A 22,341-nucleotide genomic window follows, 5' to 3' on the forward strand; every position below is an offset into this window, starting at 1 on the left:
TGTCCCTGGAGTTGTGCCTTCCTCTAATGAACATGTCCCTGGAGTTGTGCCTTCCTCTAATGAACATGTCCCTGGAGTTGTGCCTTCCTCTAATGAACATGTCCCTGGAGTTGTGCCTTCCTCTAATGAACATGTCTCTGGAGTTGTGCCTTCCTCTAATGAACACGTGTCCCTGGAGTTGTGCCTTCCTCTAATGAACACGTGTCCCTGGTGTTGTGCCTTCCTCTAATGAACACGTGTCCCTGGAGTTGTGCCTTCCTCTAATGAACACGTGTCCCTGGAGTTGTGCCTTCCTCTAATGAACACGTGTCCCTGGAGTTGTGCCTTCCTCTAATGAACACGTGTCCCTGGAGTTGTGCCTTCCTCTAATGAACACGTGTCTCTGGAGTTGTGCCTTCCTTTAATGAACACGTGTCTCTGGAGTTGTGCCTTCCTCTAATGAACACGTGTCTCTGGAGTTGTGCCTTCCTCTAATGAACACGTGTCTCTGGAGTTGTGCCTTCCTCTAATGAACATGTCCCTGGAGTTGTGCCTTCCTCTAATGAACACGTGTCCCTGGAGTTGTGCCTTCCTCTAATGAACACGTGTCCCTGGAGTTGTGCCTTCCTCTAATGAACATGTCCCTGGAGTTGTGCCTTCCTCTAATGAACACGTGTCCCTGGAGTTGTGCCTTCCTCTAATGAACATGTCTCTGAGTTGTTCCTTCCTCTAATGAACATCAAATGTAAACGTGTCTCTGGAGTTGTGCCTTCCTCTAATGAACATGTCCCTGGAGTTGTGCCTTCCTCTAATGAACACGTGTCCCTGGAGTTGTGCCTTCCTCTAATGAACATGTCTCTGGAGTTGTGCCTTCCTCTAATGAACACGTGTCTCTGGAGTTGTTCCTTCCTCTAATGAACATGTCCCTGGAGTTGTGCCTTCCTCTAATGAACACGTGTCTCTGGAGTTGTGCCTTCCTCTAATGAACATGTCCCTGGAGTTGTGCCTTCCTCTAATGAACACGTGTCCCTGGAGTTGTGCCTTCCTCTAATGAACACGTGTCTCTGGAGTTGTGCCTTCCTCTAATGAACACGTGTCTCTGGAGTTGTGCCTTCCTCTAATGAACACGTGTCTCTGGAGTTGTGCCTTCCTCTAATGAACACGTGTCTCTGGAGTTGTGCCTTCCTCTAATGAACATGTCTCTGGAGTTGTGCCTTCCTCTAATGAACTGGAGTTGTGCCTTCCTCATCTGACAGATCTGTATAGGGTTCTGTTTAATCTAGAGATTATAATCCAAATACTGGTGCTTGAGGAAACTTTTTTTTTTTAAGAGGATGTTTTTAAATACAGGCATCTTTAACAAAATGCTCCGTAATGTCGCTGTTCTTTATGACATAAAGAAACTCCATTTTATGGATTGTAAAATGAATCAAATGTAAACATACTGTAGATGAATTTATTGCTATTGACTCAGTAGACAAAATGGTTGAACGCTGAGAAGAATCTATCCCCTCTCGCATTGCAATAAGAGCTCAAATGGTTCTGGTCAACAAGACCCGGACAGAGAGGTCTTTGATGTTGAGGAGTTGTCACCAGACACACTGATAAGTGGATTCTGGACATTCCTAATGACCACACACACACACACACACACACACATGCGCATATACACACGCACACACACTCGCATATACACACACACGTGTATATACACACACTCACACACCCCTGTTGACTGTGCTGCCAGGGTATAAATGAATCTTCACCTGTTTAAGGAAGACATGCCACACACACACACACACACCTGTTGATCACAACTCACGATGCTTAGCAGCGCCCTTTAAAGAACATATAATTAATTCGGGCCTCCTAAACAATGTGTTTAGGTTATTATGTCTGTATGGTACTAAATGACACAGCCGTTTCAAACGCCAGCACATTCAAATGAACACTGATTGATGCCTGATTCAGACCTGCTTCTTTTGGAGACCTGCACTAACAGATAGATGGACATGCCACTCATGGTAAGGATGATTTTTTTTTAAAATATGGCTGGACGTCACCTTCTACCTGATTTACCTTCTTTCCATTCCGATATTTTAAGGCAAAATAAATGGACGTGAAAGTATACTACCTCTATGTTGATCTGAAAGTATACTACCTCTATGTTGATCTGAAAGTATACTACCTCTATGTTGATCTGAAAGTATACTATCTCTATGTTGATCTGAAAGTGTACTACCTCTATGTTGAACTGAAAGTGTACTACCTCTATGTTGATATGAAAGTATACTACCTCTATGTTGATCTGAAAGTATACTACCTCTATGTTGATATGAAAGTGTACTACCTCTATGTTGATATGAAAGTATACTACCTCTATGTCATTGTTTTTATGTTACATGTCTTGTTGTTGTAGGGTCTCCTACTTGTTCTGTCTCTAACTCTGCTGCTCTGCTGTCTACCTCGCCCAGCTTCACCAGCCGAGCCAGCTCACAATGACTCAGGTACACTGTTCTGTGTGTTAAATGGCCTGTTGAGAAGTTCATCATCATGTATTTATTCTGTAGCCTAATAGACCGCCACACATGTCGATGCGTGACTCCAAATGGGTACTTTGCGCGCATAAAAAAAGGTTGGGTGGAAACCTGGTTAGAGAGAGTTTTCTGGAACATTTTGTATCTTAAAATGTATATGCACTCACTATACTTTAAGTGTGGCGATGTGGTTAGTAAGGTAATTACACATGCGCGCCACCAGGTGGTGCAGCACTTTGAGTACCTATCGCTAGCATTGTTAGAGTATTGGAACGAACCCCGGCAGACGTTGAGTGCAGCCGCTTGCCTGTTACGCAACCCTCTGGGTGAGTAATAAACTAATCTGTTTATAAAGGGCTACTACTCCTTGACTCATTCCAAGGCATAAATACTTCCATGGGTTATTCATTGTATTGTATCATTTCCAGGGGTTCCCTATCTGCCCTCTACGTTGGTAGAGGAGGCTCTGAAAAGGGCTTTAGAACGTACTAATGCTGCTTACGCCCACACCAAGGAGAGGTGAGCCAATAGAAGAAGACTGTCGTCAGTAAATTGCTCAGATTATTTGTGAAAAGCCATGTTGATGTTTATGAAAAAAAATAAATGCTATTTACCAATTAGGGTCTGCCTGTCTGTTCATCTGCCTGCCTGTCTGTCTGTTCATCTGCCTGCCTGTCTGTCTGTTCATCTGCCTGTCTGTCTGTTCATCTGCCTGTCTGTCTGTTCATCTGCCTGTCTGCCTGTCTGTTCATCTGCCTGCCTGTCTGTCTGTTCATCTGCCTGCCTGTCTGTCTGTTCATCTGCCTGCCTGTCTGTCTGTTCATCTGCCTGCCTGTCTGTCTGTTCATCTGCCTGTCTGTCTGTTCATCTGCCTGTCTGTCTGTTCATCTGCCTGTCTGTCTGTTCATCTGCCTGTCTGTCTGTTCATCTGCCTGTCTGTCTGTTCATCTGCCTGCCTGTCTGTTCATCTGCCTGTCTGTCCATCTGCCTGCCTGTCTGTCCATCTGCCTGCCTGTCTGTCCATCTGCCTGCCTGTCTGTTCATCTGCCTGTCTGTCTGTTCATCTGCCTGCCTGTCTGTTAATCTGCCTGTCTGTCCATCTGCCTGCCTGTCTGTCCATCTGCCTGCCTGTCTGTCCATCTGCCTGCCTGTCTGTTCATCTGCCTGTCTGTCTGTTCATCTGCCTGTCTGTCTGTTCATCTGCCTGCCTGTCTGTTCATCTGCCTGCCTGTCTGTCTGTTCATCTGTCTGCCTGTCTGTCTGTTCATCTGCCTGCCTGTCTGTTCATCTGCCTGCCTGTCTGTTCATCTGCCTGTCTGTCTGATAATATGGGTACTGTCCTCTGTCCTTCCAGGGTGAAGACATCTCTGTCGGAGGGTGCTCTGAGACCCAGCGACCTCCTGGCTCAGTTCAAGCAGATCGGACCCCAGACCAGGAGGCACATCAGCGCAGCCGAGCTGCTGGACAATACAGTGGAACTGATCAGGGAGATGGTCTACACCAGCACCATGGCCCAGTCCAGTCTACCTGGTACTGTCTAACCCTAACCATGGCCCAGTCCAGTCTACCTGGTACTGTCTACACCAGCACCATGGCCCAGTCCAGTCTACCTGGTACTGTCTAACCCTAACCATGGCCCAGTCCAGTCTACCTGGTACTGTCTAACCCTAACCATGGCCCAGTCCAGTCTACCTGGTACTGTCTAACCCTAATCATGGCCCAGTCCAGTCTACCTGGTACTGTCTAACCCTAACCATGGCCCAGTCCAGTCTACCTGGTACTGTCTACACCAGCACCATGGCCCAGTCCAGTCTACCTGGTACTGTCTACACCAGCACCATGGCCCAGTCCAGTCTACCTGGTACTGTCTAACCCTAACCATGGCCCAGTCCAGTCTACCTGGTACTGTCTAACCCTAACCATGGCCCAGTCCAGTCTACCTGGTACTGTCTAACCCATGGCCCAGTCCAGTCTACCTGGTACTGTCTACACCAGCACCATGGCCCAGTCCAGTCTACCTGGTACTGTCTACACCAGCACCATGGCCCAGTCCAGTCTACCTGGTACTGTCTACACCAGCACCATGGCCCAGTCCAGTCTACCTGGTACTGTCTAATCCATGGCCCAGTCCAGTCTACCTGGTACTGTCTAACCCTAACCATGGCCCAGTCCAGTCTACCTGGTACTGTCTACACCAGCACCATGGCCCAGTCCAGTCTACCTGGTACTGTCTACACCAGCACCATGGCCCAGTCCAGTCTACCTGGTACTGTCTACACCAGCACCATGGCCCAGTCCAGTCTACCTGGTACTGTCTAACCCTAACCATGGCCCAGTCCAGTCTACCTGGTACTGTCTAACCCTAACCATGGCCCAGTCCAGTCTACCTGGTACTGTCTAACCCTAACCATGGCCCAGTCCAGTCTACCTGGTACTGTCTAACCCTAACCATGGCCCAGTCTAGTCTACCTGGTACTGTCTAATCCATGGCCCAGTCCAGTCTACCTGGTACTGTCTAACCCTAACCATGGCCCAGTCCAGTCTACCTGGTACTGTCTAACCCTAACCATGGCCCAGTCCAGTCTACCTGGTACTGTCTAACCCTAACCATGGCCCAGTCCAGTCTACCTGGTACTGTCTAACCCTAACCATGGCCCAGTCCAGTCTACCTGGTACTGTCTAACCCTAACCATGGTCCAGTCCAGTCTACTTGGTACTGTCTAATCCATGGCCCAGTCCAGTCTACCTGGTACTGTCTAATCCTAACCATGGCCCAGTCCAGTCTACCTGGTACTGTCTAACCCTAACCATGGCCCAGTCCAGTCTACCTGGTACTGTCTAATCCATGGCCCAGTCCAGTCTACCTGGTACTGTCTAATCCTAATCCAGTCCAGTCTACCTGGTACTGTCTAATCCTAATCCAGTCCAGTCTACCTGGTACTGTCTAACCCTAACCATGGCCCAGTCCAGTCTACCTGGTACTGTCTAATCCTAATCCAGTCCAGTCTACCTGGTACAGTCTAATCCTAATCCAGTCCAGTCTACCTGGTACAGTCTAATCCTAATCCAGTCCGGTCTACCTGGTACTGTCTAACCCTAATCCAGTCCAGTCTACCTGGTACTGTCTGATCCTAATCCAGTCCAGTCTACCTGGTACTGTCTAACCCATGGTCCAGTCCAGTCTACCTGGTACTGTCTAATCCTAACCCAGTCCAGTCTACCTGGTACTGTCTAATCCATGGCCCAGTCCAGTCTACCTGGTACTGTCTAACCCTAACCCAGTCCAGTCTACCTGGTACTGTCTAATCCTAATCCAGTCCAGTCTACCTGGTACTGTCTAACCCATGGTCCAGTCCAGTCTACCTGGTACTGTCTAATCCTAATCCAGTCCAGTCTACCTGGTACTGTCTAATCCTAATCCAGTCCAGTCTACCTGGTACTGTCTAACCCTAACCCAGTCCAGTCTACCTGGTACTCTCTCATCCTAATGCAGTCCAGTCTACCTGGTACTGTCTAATCCTAACCATGGCCCAGTCCAGTCTACCTGGTACTGTCTAACCCTAACCATGGCCCAGTCCAGTCTACCTGGTACTGTCTAACCCTAACCATGGCCCAGTCCAGTCTACCTGGTACTGTCTAATCCTAACCCAGTCCAGTCTACCTGGTACTACCTAACCCTAACCCAGTCCAGTCTACCTGGTACTGTCTAACCCTAACCCAGTCCAGTCTACCTGGTACTGTCTCATCCTAATCCAGTCCAGTCTACCTGGTACTGTCTAATTCTAACCATGGCCCAGTCCAGTCTACCTGGTACTGTCTAATCCTAACCATGGCCCAGTCCAGTCTACCTGGTACTGTCTAACACATGACCCAGTCCAGTCTACCTGGTACTGTCTAACACATGACCCAGTCCAGTCTACCTGGTACTGTCTAATCCTAACCCATGGTCCAGTCCAGTCTACCTGGTACTGTCTAACCCTAACCCATGACCCAGTCCAGTCTACCTGGTACTGTCTAACCCTAACCCATGACCCAGTGCAGTCTACCTGGTACTGCCTAACCCATGACCCTGTCCAGTCTACCTGGTACTGCCTAACCCATGACCCTGTCCAGTCTACCTGGTACCCTCCGCAGGCTAAAAGCTGTTCCCCAACAGACCTGTTGAGTGAGGAGGTTCTCTATACAACGGCATGGCACAGTGAAACATCGGAAGCCATTCACTTTCAATGGAAGTAAAGCCAGAGAAGTGGAGTGGGCGGGGGAACCGTTGAGCGATGTGAGCAATGGCATTGGGCGAAGGAGCTGTACAGGGCGGGACTAAAGTTGGGGAAAGCTGAACTTTATGAAAATCCTCTGCAATAACGCAAAGCGAGGGACCAATCGAAGCTCGCCATAGCTTCCAACCCCTACCGGATTGGCTGTCAATAACTGTTGATATGTAGCACATGAGGGTGGGTGGGGGCGGCAGAGTAGCCTAGTGGTTAGAGTGTAGGTGGCGGCAGAGTAGCCTAGTGGTTAGAGTGGAGGGGCGGCAGAGTAGCCTAGTGGTTAGAGTGTAGGGGCGGCAGAGTAGCCTAGTGGTTAGAGTGTAGGGGCGGCAGAGTAGCCTAGTGGTTAGAGTGGAGGGGCGGCAGGGTAGCCTAGTGGTTAGAGTGTAGGGGCGGCAGAGTAGCCTAGTGGTTAGAGTGTAGGGGCGGCAGAGTAGCCTAGTGGTTAGAGTGGAGGGGCGGCAGGGTAGCCTAGTGGTTAGAGTGTAGGGGCGGCAGAGTAGCCTAGTGGTTAGAGTGTAGGGGCGGCAGAGTAGCCTAGTGGTTAGAGTGTAGGGGCGGCAGAGTAGCCTAGTGGTTAGAGTGTTGGACTAGTAACCGAAAGGTTGCAAGTTCGAATGCCCGAGCTGACAAGGCACAAATCTGTCGTTCTGCCCCTGAACAGGCAGTTAACCCGCTGTTCCTAGGCCGTCATTGAAAATAAGAATTTGTTCTTAACTGACTTGCCTAGTTAAATAAAGGTCAAATTCAAAAATGAGGGCGAGGCTAGTTTGGCTAAGAGAGGCCGATTGTGTAGTGTGAACGCTCATTAAGACTGCCTGTCTGTCCTCCGTCTCCCCCCAACAGACCCGCTGAGTGAGGAGGACATGCAGGTTCTACTGCAGGCTACAGGCTGTTCCTCTGAGATGCAGAGACCCCTCTGTAAGACTGGCTGTCTGTCTGAACGCTACCGTTCATTCACCGGGGAGTGTAACAACAGGTCTGTCTGTCTGTCTGTCTGTCTGTCTGTCTGTCTGTCTGTCTGTCTGTCTGTCTACCGTTCATTCACCGGGGAGTGCAACAACAGGTCTGTCTGTCTGTCTGTCTGTCTGTCTGTCTGTCTGTCTGTCTGTCTGTCGGTTGGTCGGTCGGCCGTTCATTCACCGGGGAGTGCAACAACAGGTCTGTCTGTCTTGTCTGTAGTACCCCTGCACATTGACTCGGTGCCGGTACTCCTTGTATGTAGCCTCGTTATTGTTATTCTATTGTTATTATTTCTGTATTTTTGTTTCAAATATTGTATTTTTTTTAATGTACTTTTTAACTCTGCATTGTTGGAAAGGACCCGTAAGTATTTCATGGTAAAGTCCTCACTTCTTGTATTCGGTGGCATGTGACAAATACAATTAGATTTGATCTCTGGCTGTCTGCTTGTCTCTCTTTATCTCGCTCTGTCTGTCTGCCTGACAACGTCCAGCCAGTAGGGTTCAGGTTTAAACTACAGTGTGAAAAGACAACGTCCAGCCAATAGGGTTCAGGTTTAAACTACAGTGTGAAAAGACGACGTCCAGCCAGTAGGGTTCAGGTTGAAACTACAGTGTGAAAAGACAACGTCCATCCAGTAGGGTTCAGGTTGAAACTACAGTGTGAAAAGACAACGTCCAGCCAATAGGGTTCAGGTTGAAACTACAGTGTGAAAAGACAACGTCCAGCCAAAACTAGGTCTGTGAAAAGACAACGTCAGTAGGGTTCAAACTACAGTGTGAAAAGACAACGTCCATCCAGTAGGGTTCAGGTTGAAACTACAGTGTGAAAAGACAACGTCCAGCCAATAGGGTTCAGGTTGAAACTACAGTGTGAAAAGACAACGTCCAGCCAATAGGGTTCAGGTTGAAACTACAGTGTGAAAAGACAACGTCCAGCCAATAGGGTTCAGGTTGAAACTACAGTGTGAAAAGACAACGTCCAGCCAGTAGGGTTCAGGTTGAAACTACAGTGTGAAAAGACAACGTCCAGCCAGTAGGGTTCAGGTTGAAACTACAGTGTGAAAAGACAACGTCCAGCCAGTAGGGTTCAGGTTGAAACTACAGTGTGAAAAGACAACGTCCAGCCAATAGGGTTCAGGTTGAAACTACAGTGTGAAAAGACAACGTCAGCCAATAGGGTTCAGGTTGAAACTACAGTGTGAAAAAATGAGTGTTTGAGACAACGTCCAGCCAGTAGGGTTCAGGTTGAAACTACAGTGTGAAAAGACAACGTCCAGCCAATAGGGTTCAGGTTGAAACTACAGTGTGAAAAGACAACGTCCAGCCAGTAGGGTTCAGGTTGAAACTACAGTGTGAAAAGACAACGTCCAGCCAGTAGGGTTCAGGTAGAAACTACAGTGTGAAAAGACAACGTCCAGCCAGTAGGGTTCAGGTTGAAACTACAGTGTGAAAAGGAAATGAGTGTTTGATTTGACATGACTTGTAGTATGTGTGTGTCACCCACGTTGTCAACCCTCTCCAGACAGCACCCTAAGTGGGGTGCGGCCAACACTCCGTACTCCCGCTGGCTCCCCCCAGAGTACGAGGACATCAGAGGGGTCCCTAGGGGCTGGGACCCTGAACACACCTACTATAACTACACCCTGCCCCCGGTAAGAGTCCTATCCTATCTACTACACCCTGCACTGGTAAGAGTCCTATCCTATCTACTACACCCTGCCCCCGGTAAGAGTCCTATCCTATCTACTACACCCTGCCCCAGGTAAGAGTCCTATCCTATCTACTATACCTTGCCCCAGGTAAGAGTCCTATCCTATCTACTATACCTTGCCCCAGGTAAGAGTCCTATCCTATCTACTACACCCTGCCCCCGGTAAGAGTCCTATCCTATCTACTACACCCTGCCCCCGGTAAGAGTCCTATCCTATCTACTATACCTTGCCCCAGGTAAGAGTCCTATAACTACACCCTGCCCCAGGTAAGAGTCCTATCCTATCTACTACACCCTGCCCCCGGTAAGAGTCCTATCCTATCTACTACACCTTGCCCCCGGTAAGAGTCCTATCCTATCTACTACATCCTGCCCCAGGTAAGAGTCCTATCCTATCTACTACACCTTGCCCCCGGTAAGAGTCCTATCCTATCTACTACACCTTGCCCCCGGTAAGAGTCCTATCCTATCTACTACACCCTGCACTGGTAAGAGTCCTATCCTATCTACTACACCCTGCCCCAGGTAAGAGTCCTATCCTATCTACTACACCCTGCCCCCGGTAAGAGTCCTATCCTATCTACTATACCTTGCCCCCGGTAAGAGTCCTATAACTACACCCTGCCCCAGGTAAGAGTCCTATCCTATCTACTATACCCTGCCCCCGGTAAGAGTCCTATCCTATCTACTACACCCTGCACTGGTAAGAGTCCTATCCTATCTACTACACCCTGCACTGGTAAGAGTCCTATCCTATCTACTACACCCTGCCCCAGGTAAGAGTCCTATCCTATCTACTACACCCTGCACTGGTAAGAGTCCTATCCTATCTACTACATCCTGCCCCCGGTAAGAGTCCTATCCTATCTATCACCCTTCTCCCTCTCTGTAATAATCTCACCCTTCTCCCTCTCTCCTCCCTGCCCCTCTCTGTTCCCTCCTCTCCCCTCTCCTCCAACCTCCTACCGCCCTCTCTCCTCCCTCCCCCTCTCTGTTCTCTCCTCTCCTCCCTCCTCTCTCCTCTCTCCTCCCTCCCTCTCTCTCCTACTCCCCCTCTCTGTTCTCTCCTCTCCTCCAACCTCCTACCTCCCTCTCTTCTCCCTCCCCCTCTCTGTTCTCTCCTCTCCTCCCTCCCCCTCTCTCCTCCTTCCCCCTCTCTGTTCTCTCCTCTCCTCCCACCTCCTACCTCCCTCTCTCCTCCCTCCTCTCCTCCCACCTCCCTCCAGGTGCGCCTGATATCCCAGAACGTTCTCTACACCCACAATGAGAACATCTCTCTGGACTCATCTCTGTCCCACCTGCTGGTGGAGTGGGGTCAATGGATCGACCATGACTTCGCTCTGACCCCTCAGAGTCCCAGCACAGCTGCCTTCAGGACCGGGGCCGACTGTACCCGCACATGCAGCCGGGACACTCCCTGCTTCCCTATACAGGTGAGGCACTCCCTGCTTCCCTATAGAGCCGGGACACTCCCTGCTTCCCTATACAGGTGAGGCACTCCCTGCTTCCCTGTAGAGGTGAGACACTCCCTGCTTCCCTATAGAGCCGGGACACTCCCTGCTTCCCTATAGAGCCGGGACACTCCCTGCTTCCCTATACAGGTGAGGCACTCCCTGCTTCCCTGTAGAGGTGAGACACTCCCTGCTTCCCTATAGAGCCGGGACACTCCCTGCTTCCCTATAGAGCCGGGACACTCCCTGCTTCCCTATAGAGCCGGGACACTCCCTGCTTCCCTATAGAGCCGGGACACTCCCTGCTTCCCTATACAGGTGAGACACTCCCTGCTTCCCTATACAGGTGAGACACTCCCTGCTTCCCTATACAGGTGAGGCACTCCCTGCTTCCCTGTAGAGGTGAGACACTCCCTGCTTCCCTATAGAGCCGGGACACTCCCTGCTTCCCTATACAGGTGAGACACTCCCTGCTTCCCTATACAGGTGAGACACTCCCTGCTTCCCTATAGAGCCGGGACACTCCCTGCTTCCCTATACAGGTGAGACACTCCCTGCTTCCCTATAGAGCCGGGACACTCCCTGCTTCCCTATACAGGTGAGACACTCCCTGCTTCCCTATACAGGTGAGACACTCCCTGCTTCCCTATACAGGTGAGACACTCCCTGCTTCCCTATACAGGTGAGGCACTCCCTGCTTCCCTGTAGAGGTGAGACACTCCCTGCTTCCCTATACAGGTGAGACACTCCCTGCTTCCCTATACAGGTGAGATACTCCCTGCTTCCCTATACAGGTGAGGCACTCCCTGCTTCCCTGTAGAGGTGAGACACTCCCTGCTTCCCTATAGAGGTGAGACACTCCCTGCTTCCCTATACAGGTGAGACACTCCCTGCTTCCCTATACAGGTGAGACACTCCCTGCTTCCCTATACAGGTGAGACATTCCCTGCTTCCCTATACAGATGAGACACTCCCTGCTTCCCTATACAGGTGAGACACTCCCTGCTTCCCTATACAGGTGAGACACTCACTGCTTCCCTATACAGGTGAGACACTCACTGCTTCCCTATACAGGTGAGACACTCCCTGCTTCCCTATACAGGTGAGACACTCCCTGCTTCCCTATACAGGTGAGACACTCCCTGCTTCCCTATACAGGTGAGACACTCCCTGCTTCCCTATACAGGTGAGACACTCCCTGCTTCCCTATACAGGTGAGACACTCCCTGCTTCCCTATACAGGTGAGACACTCCCTGCTTCCCTATACAGGTGAGACACTCCCTGCTTCCCTATACAGGTGAGACACTCACTGCTTCCCTATACAGGTGAGACACTCCCTGCTTCCCTATACAGGTGAGACACTCCCTGCTTCCCTATACAGGTGAGACACTCCCTGCTTCCCTATACAGGTGAGACACTCCCTGCTTCCCTATACAGGTGAGACACTCCCTGCTTCCCTATACAGGTGAGGCACTCCCTGCTTCCCTATACAGGTGAGACACTCCCTGCTTCCCTATACAGGTGAGACACTCCCTGCTTCCCTATACAGGTGAGACACTCCCTGCTTCCCTATACAGGTGAGACACTCCCTGCTTCCCTATACAGGTGAGACACTCCCTGCTTCCCTATACAGGTGAGACACTCCCTGCTTCCCTATACAGGTGAGACACTCCCTGCTTCCCTATAGAGCTACAGGTCAAATCAAATCAATCACAATTTATTGAAAGTGTAGTTGAGGTCTTAACACAATTTACAACAAAAAAATGCAATAATTTAAAAATTAATAAATTATTTATACCCATTGATTGTTGAAGAATATAACGTATAAATGCCTCATGAGCTTAGTTCAACTGTCCCACTCCATCAGAACCCAAAATAAAAAAATGGTTTTACTCCAATGTTTGTAAACAAAGTAAATGTAAGGGGCATGGGGCAGGGCTGTGGGCCAGAAGGTTGTGGGTTCGCAGACCACCATGGACAAGGGGCAGGGCTGTGGGCCAGAAGGTTGTGGGTTCGCAGACCACCATGGACAAGGGGCAGGGCTGTGGGCCAGAAGGTTGTGGGTTCGCAGACCACCATGGACAAGGGGCAGGGCTGTGGGCCAGAAGGTTGTGGGTTCGCAGACCACCATGGACAAGGGGCAGGGCTGTGGGCCAGAAGGTTGTGGGTTCGCAGACCACCATGGACAAGGGGCAGGGCTGTGGGCCAGAAGGTTGTGGGTTCGCAGACCACCATGGACAAGAGTAGCGGGGAAAGATCTCCTTTACAATAAAGGCATTGCATGAATCTACCATTTCGTTTTTTGCGGGTTCGAGTGCAAGTAGCCTTTTATAAACGCATTTCATGCAATTCTACATAAGTTTACATGACTGGAGAGCCTAGCAGGATCTTTTTTCACTACACTAATTACCAGGTAATAATGAACAGAGAGGGGCTTATGCATCTTCTCATAGGCCTATTTCTCCAATGCCAAATCAGTGTGTCTTGTATGTAAGGAAACTGTCCCCCCGTTTTAATTCAATCTGAGACGTCATTATGAATCTGAGCATGGCCTAGACTGAGTAGACCTACCTACGCAAAAGAAACGTGGCAGCAACACATTGGTTGAATCAATGTTGTTTCCATGTCATTTCAATTAAATGACGTTGAACCAACGTGGAATAGATGTTTAATTGACGTCTGTGCCCAGTGGGTCACAAGTGTTTCACCTAAAAGCTGTCTGGGTTTAAAACATATTACAAAAATGATAGCGACATAATTAGATCACTTCACAATCAAAGATGAGGGTCGGCATTGGAAACACAGCCTAATAACAGCCTAATAATTGGGGCGGCAGGGTAGCCTAGTGGTTAGAGCGTTGGACTAGTAACCGGAAGGTTGCAAGTTCATATCCCCGAGCTGACAAGGTACAAATCTGTCATTCTGCCCCTGAACAGGCAGTTAACCCATTGTTCCCAGGCCGTCATTGAAAATAAGAATGTGTTCTTAACTGACTTGCCCAGTTAAATAAAGGTGAAAAAATAAATAAGCAACTAAATCACTGAAATATAGACATTTCATCAATTGCAAATGACATGGCCCTCCCTAAAACCACACTAAACCCTGCCCCTTGACTGAATTTGAAAAAGCGTGACCCTCCCCTATTTTCCTACAGGTCCACATTTTGTACATTTCGAACCATCCCTAAACAAACACTAAATAGCCTCCAACGGGATTACCAGGGTCAGCCTTTGCATCAGCTCTGTCTATGAATCTGAGAGTGGTTACATTTCTCCTGCCCCATCCCTCAGCTTTTTACCAAAACAGGGTCTGGGAGAACCCCTTTTAAAAATGGTTTTAACTGCTGATTGAAGCTTTAAATAGCTACTTCTGGCCAGTCTAATTCTTCCCTGCTCTGAATCTATCCAGTGTGAAACGCACACACACTTCCGCTCTCCCCAGATCCCGCTGTCAGACCCTCGTACTGGTATACAGAGCTGCATGCCTTCCTTCCCCTCTCCCCAGATCCCCCTGTCAGACCCTCGTACTGGTATACAGAGCTGCATGCCTTCCTTCCCCTCTCCCCAGATCCCCCTGTCAGACCCTCGTACTGGTATACAGAGCTGCATGCCTTCCTTCCCCTCTCCCCAGATCCCCCTGTCAGACCCTCGTACTGGTATACAGAGCTGCATGCCTTCCTTCCCCTCTCCCCAGATCCCCCTGTCAGACCCTCGTACTGGTATACAGAGCTGCATGCCTTTCTTCCCCTCTCCCCAGATCCCCCTGTCAGACCCTCGTACTGGTATACAGAGCTGCATGCCTTCCTTCCCCTCTCCCCAGATCCCCCTGTCAGACCCTCGTACTGGTATACAGAGCTGCATGCCTTCCTTCCCCTCTCCCCAGATCCCCCTGTCAGACCCTCGTACTGGTATACAGAGCTGCATGCCTTTCTTCCCCTCTCCCCAGATCCCCCTGTCAGACCCTCGTACTGGTATACAGAGCTGCATGCCTTTCTTCCCCTCTCCCCAGATCCCGCTGTCAGACCCTCGTACTGGTATACAGAGCTGCATGCCTTTCTTCCCCTCTCCCCAGATCCCGCTGTCAGACCCTCGTACTGGTATACAGAGCTGCATGCCTTTCTTCCGTTCGGCGCCCAGCTGTGTCAGGAGCGAAGCCTTCACCGGGGCCACACCCCACCATCACCGGGAGCAACTGAACGCCATCACCTCATTCGTGGACGCTAGTATGGTGTACGGTAGCTCCTCCCCCATGGCTGCGGCCCTGAGGAACCACTCCTCTCCACTGGGTGTTCTGGCCCTTAATGACCAGGCCTCAGACCAGGGTCTCGCCTACATGCCCTACCTGCCTCGCCTACAGGGACGCCTGGATCCCTGTGGGCCACGAAGCGGGTCTGAGGCCAACTCCACCGGTGCCACAAGTGCCTCTGACACATCTGCTACTGCACCAACAGAACAGGAGAATATTACTTCCTGTTTCCAAGCAGGTATGTTACAATCCATCAATCAAACAAACAAAAATGTATAAAGACCTTTTTGCAACATCTCTCACAAAGTGCTTTACAGTAACAACCTAGTTATCTGCTGCTATAAACTGTGTGCCTAGATGAAGAGTGTTTCTATAGCAACACGCATGCCCCGCCCACCTGAGGGTCTGTCTTTTTCAGCAGTATTTGCTGTGTTTGAGGGATGCAAAATCCACTTATCACTTTAAATCTGTCTGGGATTGATTGCTTTCCTTTTACTCTTCCCGACTCTTTTATACTCTTCCGTGATGTCAAATCAAATCACATTTTATTTGTCACATACACATGGTTAGCAGATGTTAATGGTCATATACACATGGTTAGCAGATGTTAATGCGAGTGTAGCGAAATGCTTGTGCTTCTAGTTCCGACAATGCAGTAATAACCAACAAGTAATCTAACTAACAATTCCAAAACTACTGTCTTATACACAGTGTAAGGGGATAAAGAATATGTACATAAAGATATATGAATGAGTGATGGTACAGAGCGGCATAGGCAAGATACAGTAGATGGTATCGAGTACAGTATATACATATGAGATGAGTATGTAAACAAAGTGGCATAGTTAAAGTCGCTAGTGATACATGTATTACATAAGGATGCAGTAGATGATATAGAATACAGTATATACGCATACATGAGATGAATAATGTAGGGTATGTAAACATTATATTAGGTAGCATTGTTTAAAGTGGCTAGTGATATATTTTACATCATTTCCCATCAATTCCCATTATTAAAGTGGCTGGAGTTGACATGACATGGGCTCAATGGGCGACCTGTCACACACACCCCTCTAATGGCTGACGTGGGCTCAATGGGCGACCTGTCACACACACACCTCTAATGGCTGACATGGGCTCAATAGGCGACCTGTCACACACACCTCTCTAATGGCTGACATGGGCTCAATGGGCGACCTGTCACACACACCTCTCTAATGGCTGACATGGGCTCAATGGGCGACCTGTCACACACACCCAGCTAATGGCTGACATGGGCTCAATGGGCGACCTGTCACACACACCCCTCTAATGGCTGACATGGGCTCAATGGGCGACCTGTCACACACACCCAGCTAATGGCTGACATGGGCTCAATGGGCGACCTGTCACACACCCCTCTAATGGCTGACATGGGCTCAATGGGCGACCTGTCACACACCTCTCTAATGGCTGACATGGGCTCAATGGGCGACCTGTCACACACCTCTCTAATGGCTGACGTGGGCTCAATGGGCGACCTGTCACACACACCCCTCTAATGGCTGACATGGGCTCAATGGGCGACCTGTCACACACACCCAGCTAATGGCTGACATGGGCTCAATGGGCGACCTGTCACACACACCTCTCTAATGGCTGACATGGGCTCAATGGGCGACCTGTCACACACACCCAGCTAATGGCTGACATGGGCTCAATGGGCGACCTGTCACACACCCAGCTAATGGCTGACATGGGCTCAATGGGCGACCTGTCACACACCCAGCTAATGGCTGACATGGGCTCAATGGGCGACCTGTCACACACACCCCTCTAATGGCTGACATGGGCTCAATGGGCGACCTGTCACACACCTCTCTAATGGCTGACGTGGGCTCAATGGGCGACCTGTCACACACACCCAGCTAATGGCTGACATGGGCTCAATGGGCGACCTGTCACACACACCCAGCTAATGGCTGACATGGGCTCAAAAAAGCGACCTGTCACACACACCTCTCTAATGGCTGACATGGGCTCAATGGGCGACCTGTCACACACACCTCTCTAATGGCTGACATGGGCTCAATGGGCGACCTGTCACACACACCCAGCTAATGGCTGACATGGGCTCAATGGGCGACCTGTCACACACACCCAGCTAATGGCTGACATGGGCTCAATGGGCGACCTGTCACACACACCCAGCTAATGGCTGACATGGGCTCAATGGGCGACCTGTCACACAGATCCAGCTAATGGCTTACATGGGCTCAATGGGCGACCTGTCACACACACCCAGCTAATGGCTGACATGGGCTCAATGGGCGACCTGTCACACAGATCCAGCTAATGGCTTACATGGGCTCAATGGGCGACCTGTCACACACACCTCTCTAATGGCTGACATGGGCTCAATGGGCGACCTGTCACACAGACCTAGCTAATGGCTGACATGGGCTCAATGGGATACATTGTCTTTCAGTTGAGTCTGTATGAACGCTAAAAGCTTAGTCAGGGATTTAACGCACCTTCTCCACACTTACATCACAAGAAAGAGTAGAAAGATTATTTTTATTTTGATGGGTGTACATTTTTTAAATGGTAATTTTTTAAATATTTTTTTCAGATGGTGTCCTGCTATTGACACTGTTGTTGAATTATGCAACAGAACAGTAACAACAGTAATTAATGATGAGACAGTGCAGATAACAGGGCAGACAACAGAACAGTAACAACAGTAATTAATGATGAGACAGTGCAGATAATAGGGTAGACAACAGAACAGTAACAACAGTAATTAATGATGAGACAGTGCAGATAATAGGGTAGACAACAGAACAGTAACAACAGTAATTAATACTGAGACAGTGCAGATAATAGGGTAGACAACAGAACAGTAACAACAGTAATTAATGCTGAGACAGTGCAGATAATAGGGCAGACAACAGAACAGTAACAACAGTAATTAATGCTGAGACAGTGCAGATAACAGGGCAGACAACAGAACAGTAACAACAGTAATTAATGCTGAGACAGTGCAGATAATAGGGTAGACAACAGAACAGTAACAACAGTAATTAATGATGAGACAGTGCAGATAATAGGGTAGACAACAGAACAGTAACAACAGTAATTAATACTGAGACAGTGCAGATAATAGGGTAGACAACAGAACAGTAACAACAGTAATTAATGCTGAGACAGTGCAGATAATAGGGCAGACAACAGAACAGTAACAACAGTAATTAATGCTGAGACAGTGCAGATAATAGGGTAGACAACAGAACAGTAACAACAGTAATTAATGCTGAGACAGTGCAGATAATAGGGCAGACAACAGAACAGTAACAACAGTAATTAATGATGAGACAGTGCAGATAACAGGGCAGACAACAGAACAGTAACAACAGTAATTAATGATGAGACAGTGCAGATAACAGGGCAGACAACAGAACAGTAACAACAGTAATTAATGATGAGACAGTGCAGATAACAGGGCAGACAACAGAACAGTAACAACAGTAATTAATGCTGAGACAGTGCAGATAATAGGGCAGACAACAGAACAGTAACAACAGTAATTAATGATGAGACAGTGCAGATAATAGGGCAGACAACAGAACAGTAACAACAGTAATTAATGCTGAGACAGTGCAGATAATAGGGTAGACAACAGAACAGTAACAACAGTAATTAATGCTGAGACAGTGCAGATAATAGGGCAGACAACAGAACAGTAACAACAGTAATTAATGATGAGACAGTGCAGATAACAGGGCAGACAACAGAACAGTAACAACAGTAATTAATGATGAGGCAGTGCAGATAACAGGGCAGACAACAGAACAGTAACAACAGTAATTAATGATGAGACAGTGCAGATAATAGGGCAGACAACAGAACAGTAACAACAGTAATTAATGATGAGACAGTGCAGATAACAGGGCAGACAACAGAACAGTAACAACAGTAATTAATGATGAGACAGTGCAGATAATAGGGTAGACAACAGAACAGTAACAACAGTAATTAATGATGAGACAGTGCAGATAATAGGGTAGACAACAGAACAGTAACAACAGTAATTAATACTGAGACAGTGCAGATAATAGGGTAGACAACAGAACAGTAACAACAGTAATTAATGCTGAGACAGTGCAGATAATAGGGCAGACAACAGAACAGTAACAACAGTAATTAATGATGAGACAGTGCAGATAACAGGGCAGACAACAGAACAGTAACAACAGTAATTAATGATGAGGCAGTGCAGATAACAGGGCAGACAACAGAACAGTAACAACAGTAATTAATGATGAGACAGTGCAGATAATAGGGCAGACAACAGAACAGTAACAACAGTAATTAATGATGAGACAGTGCAGATAACAGGGCAGACAACAGAACAGTAACAACAGTAATTAATGATGAGACAGTGCAGATAACAGGGTAGACAACAGAACAGTAACAACAGTAATTAATGATGAGACAGTGCAGATAACAGGGCAGACAACAGAACAGTAACAACAGTAATTAATGATGAGACAGTGCAGATAACAGGGTAGACAACAGAACAGTAACAACAGTAATTAATGATGAGACAGTGCAGATAACAGGGTAGACAACAGAACAGTAACAACAGTAATTAATGCTGAGACAGTGCAGATAATAGGGCAGACAACAGAACAGTAACAACAGTAATTAATGCTGAGACAGTGCAGATAACAGGGCAGACAACAGAACAGTAACAACAGTAATTAATGATGAGACAGTGCAGATAACAGGGCAGACAACAGAACAGTAACAACAGTAATTAATGATGAGACAGTGCAGATAATAGGGCAGACAACAGAACAGTAACAACAGTAATTAATGATGAGACAGTGCAGATAATAGGGCAGACAACAGAACAGTAACAACAGTAATTAATGATGAGACAGTGCAGATAATAGGGCAGACAACAGAACAGTAACAACAGTAATTAATGATGAGACAGTGCAGATAACAGGGCAGACAACAGAACAGTAACAACAGTAATTAATGATGAGACAGTGCAGATAATAGGGTAGACAACAGAACAGTAACAACAGTAATTAATGCTGAGACAGTGCAGATAATAGGGCAGACAACAGAACAGTAACAACAGTAATTAATGATGAGACAGTGCAGATAATAGGGTAGACAACAGAACAGTAACAACAGTAATTAATACTGAGACAGTGCAGATAATAGGGTAGACAACAGAACAGTAACAACAGTAATTAATGCTGAGACAGTGCAGATAATAGGGTAGACAACAGAACAGTAACAACAGTAATTAATGCTGAGACAGTGCAGATAACAGGGCAGACAACAGAACAGTAACAACAGTAATTAATGATGAGACAGTGCAGATAATAGGGCAGACAACAGAACAGTAACAACAGTAATTAATGATGAGACAGTGCAGATAATAGGGCAGACAACAGAACAGTAACAACAGTAATTAATGATGAGACAGTGCAGATAATAGGGTAGACAACAGAACAGTAACAACAGTAATTAATACTGAGACAGTGCAGATAATAGGGCAGACAACAGAACAGTAACAACAGTAATTAATGCTGAGACAGTGCAGATAATAGGGCAGACAACAGAACAGTAACAACAGTAATTAATGATGAGACAGTGCAGATAACAGGGCAGACAACAGAACAGTAACAACAGTAATTAATGATGAGACAGTGCAGATAACAGGGCAGACAACAGAACAGTAACAACAGTAATTAATGATGAGACAGTGCAGATAACAGGGCAGACAACAGAACAGTAACAACAGTAATTAATGATGAGACAGTGCAGATAACAGGGCAGACAACAGAACAGTAACAACAGTAATTAATGATGAGACAGTGCAGATAACAGGGCAGACAACAGAACAGTAACAACAGTAATTAATGATGAGACAGTATAACAGGGCAGACAACAGAACAGTAACAACAGTAATTAATGATGAGACAGTGCAGATAACAGGGCAGACAACAGAACAGTAACAACAGTAATTAATGATGAGACAGTGCAGATAACAGGGCAGACAACAGAACAGTAACAACAGTAATTAATGATGAGACAGTGCAGATAACAGGGCAGACAACAGAACAGTAACAACAGTAATTAATGATGAGACAGTGCAGATAATAGGGCAGACAACAGAACAGTAACAACAGTAATTAATGCTGAGACAGTGCAGATAATAGGGCAGACAACAGAACAGTAACAACAGTAATTAATGATGAGACAGTGCAGATAATAGGGTAGACAACAGAACAGTAACAACAGTAATTAATACTGAGACAGTGCAGATAATAGGGCAGACAACAGAACAGTAACAACAGTAATTAATGCTGAGACAGTGCAGATAATAGTGCAGACAACAGAACAGTAACAACAGTAATTAATACTGAGACAGTGCAGATAATAGGGTAGACAACAGAACAGTAACAACAGTAATTAATGCTGAGACAGTGCAGATAATAGGGCAGACAACAGAACAGTAACAACAGTAATTAATGATGAGGCAGTGCAGATAACAGGGCAGACAACAGAACAGTAACAACAGTAATTAATACTGAGACAGTGCAGATAACAGGGTAGACAACAGAACAGTAACAACAGTAATTAATGCTGAGACAGTGCAGATAATAGGGCAGACAACAGAACAGTAACAACAGTAATTAATGATGAGGCAGTGCAGATAATAGGGCAGACAACAGAACAGTAACAACAGTAATTAATGATGAGACAGTGCAGATAACAGGGCAGACAACAGAACAGTAACAACAGTAATTAATGATGAGACAGTGCAGATAACAGGGCAGACAACAGAACAGTAACAACAGTAATTAATGATGAGACAGTGCAGATAACAGGGTAGACAACAGAACAGTAACAACAGTAATTAATACTGAGACAGTGCAGATAATAGGGTAGACAACAGAACAGTAACAACAGTAATTAATGATGAGACAGTGCAGATAATAGTGCAGACAACAGAACAGTAACAACAGTAATTAATACTGAGACAGTGCAGATAATAGGGTAGACAACAGAACAGTAACAACAGTAATTAATGCTGAGACAGTGCAGATAATAGGGCAGACAACAGAACAGTAACAACAGTAATTAATGATGAGACAGTGCAGATAACAGGGCAGACA

The 22,341-nt window shown here is 47.4% G+C and overlaps 1 protein-coding gene across 1 annotated transcript in view; it reads left to right on the forward strand.

Annotated features, from left to right (window-relative positions):
- Positions 1 to 1,991: 1,991 nt before the first annotated feature.
- Positions 1,992 to 22,341, forward strand: part of epx (eosinophil peroxidase) — a 37,894-nt gene continuing 17,544 nt past the window's right edge. Inside the window, exons 1-8 of the mRNA XM_052481126.1 lie at positions 1,992 to 2,003; positions 2,399 to 2,486; positions 2,945 to 3,035; positions 3,871 to 4,046; positions 7,631 to 7,763; positions 9,272 to 9,401; positions 10,687 to 10,893; positions 14,984 to 15,395. Of these exons, the coding sequence (XP_052337086.1) occupies positions 1,992 to 2,003; positions 2,399 to 2,486; positions 2,945 to 3,035; positions 3,871 to 4,046; positions 7,631 to 7,763; positions 9,272 to 9,401; positions 10,687 to 10,893; positions 14,984 to 15,395 (1,249 nt within the window). The remainder of the gene's footprint in view (positions 2,004 to 2,398; positions 2,487 to 2,944; positions 3,036 to 3,870; positions 4,047 to 7,630; positions 7,764 to 9,271; positions 9,402 to 10,686; positions 10,894 to 14,983; positions 15,396 to 22,341) is intronic.

The sequence above is a fragment of the Oncorhynchus keta genome, chromosome 26 (genome assembly GCF_023373465.1).
Source record: "Oncorhynchus keta strain PuntledgeMale-10-30-2019 chromosome 26, Oket_V2, whole genome shotgun sequence".
In the NCBI taxonomy this organism is placed as follows: domain Eukaryota; kingdom Metazoa; phylum Chordata; class Actinopteri; order Salmoniformes; family Salmonidae; genus Oncorhynchus; species Oncorhynchus keta.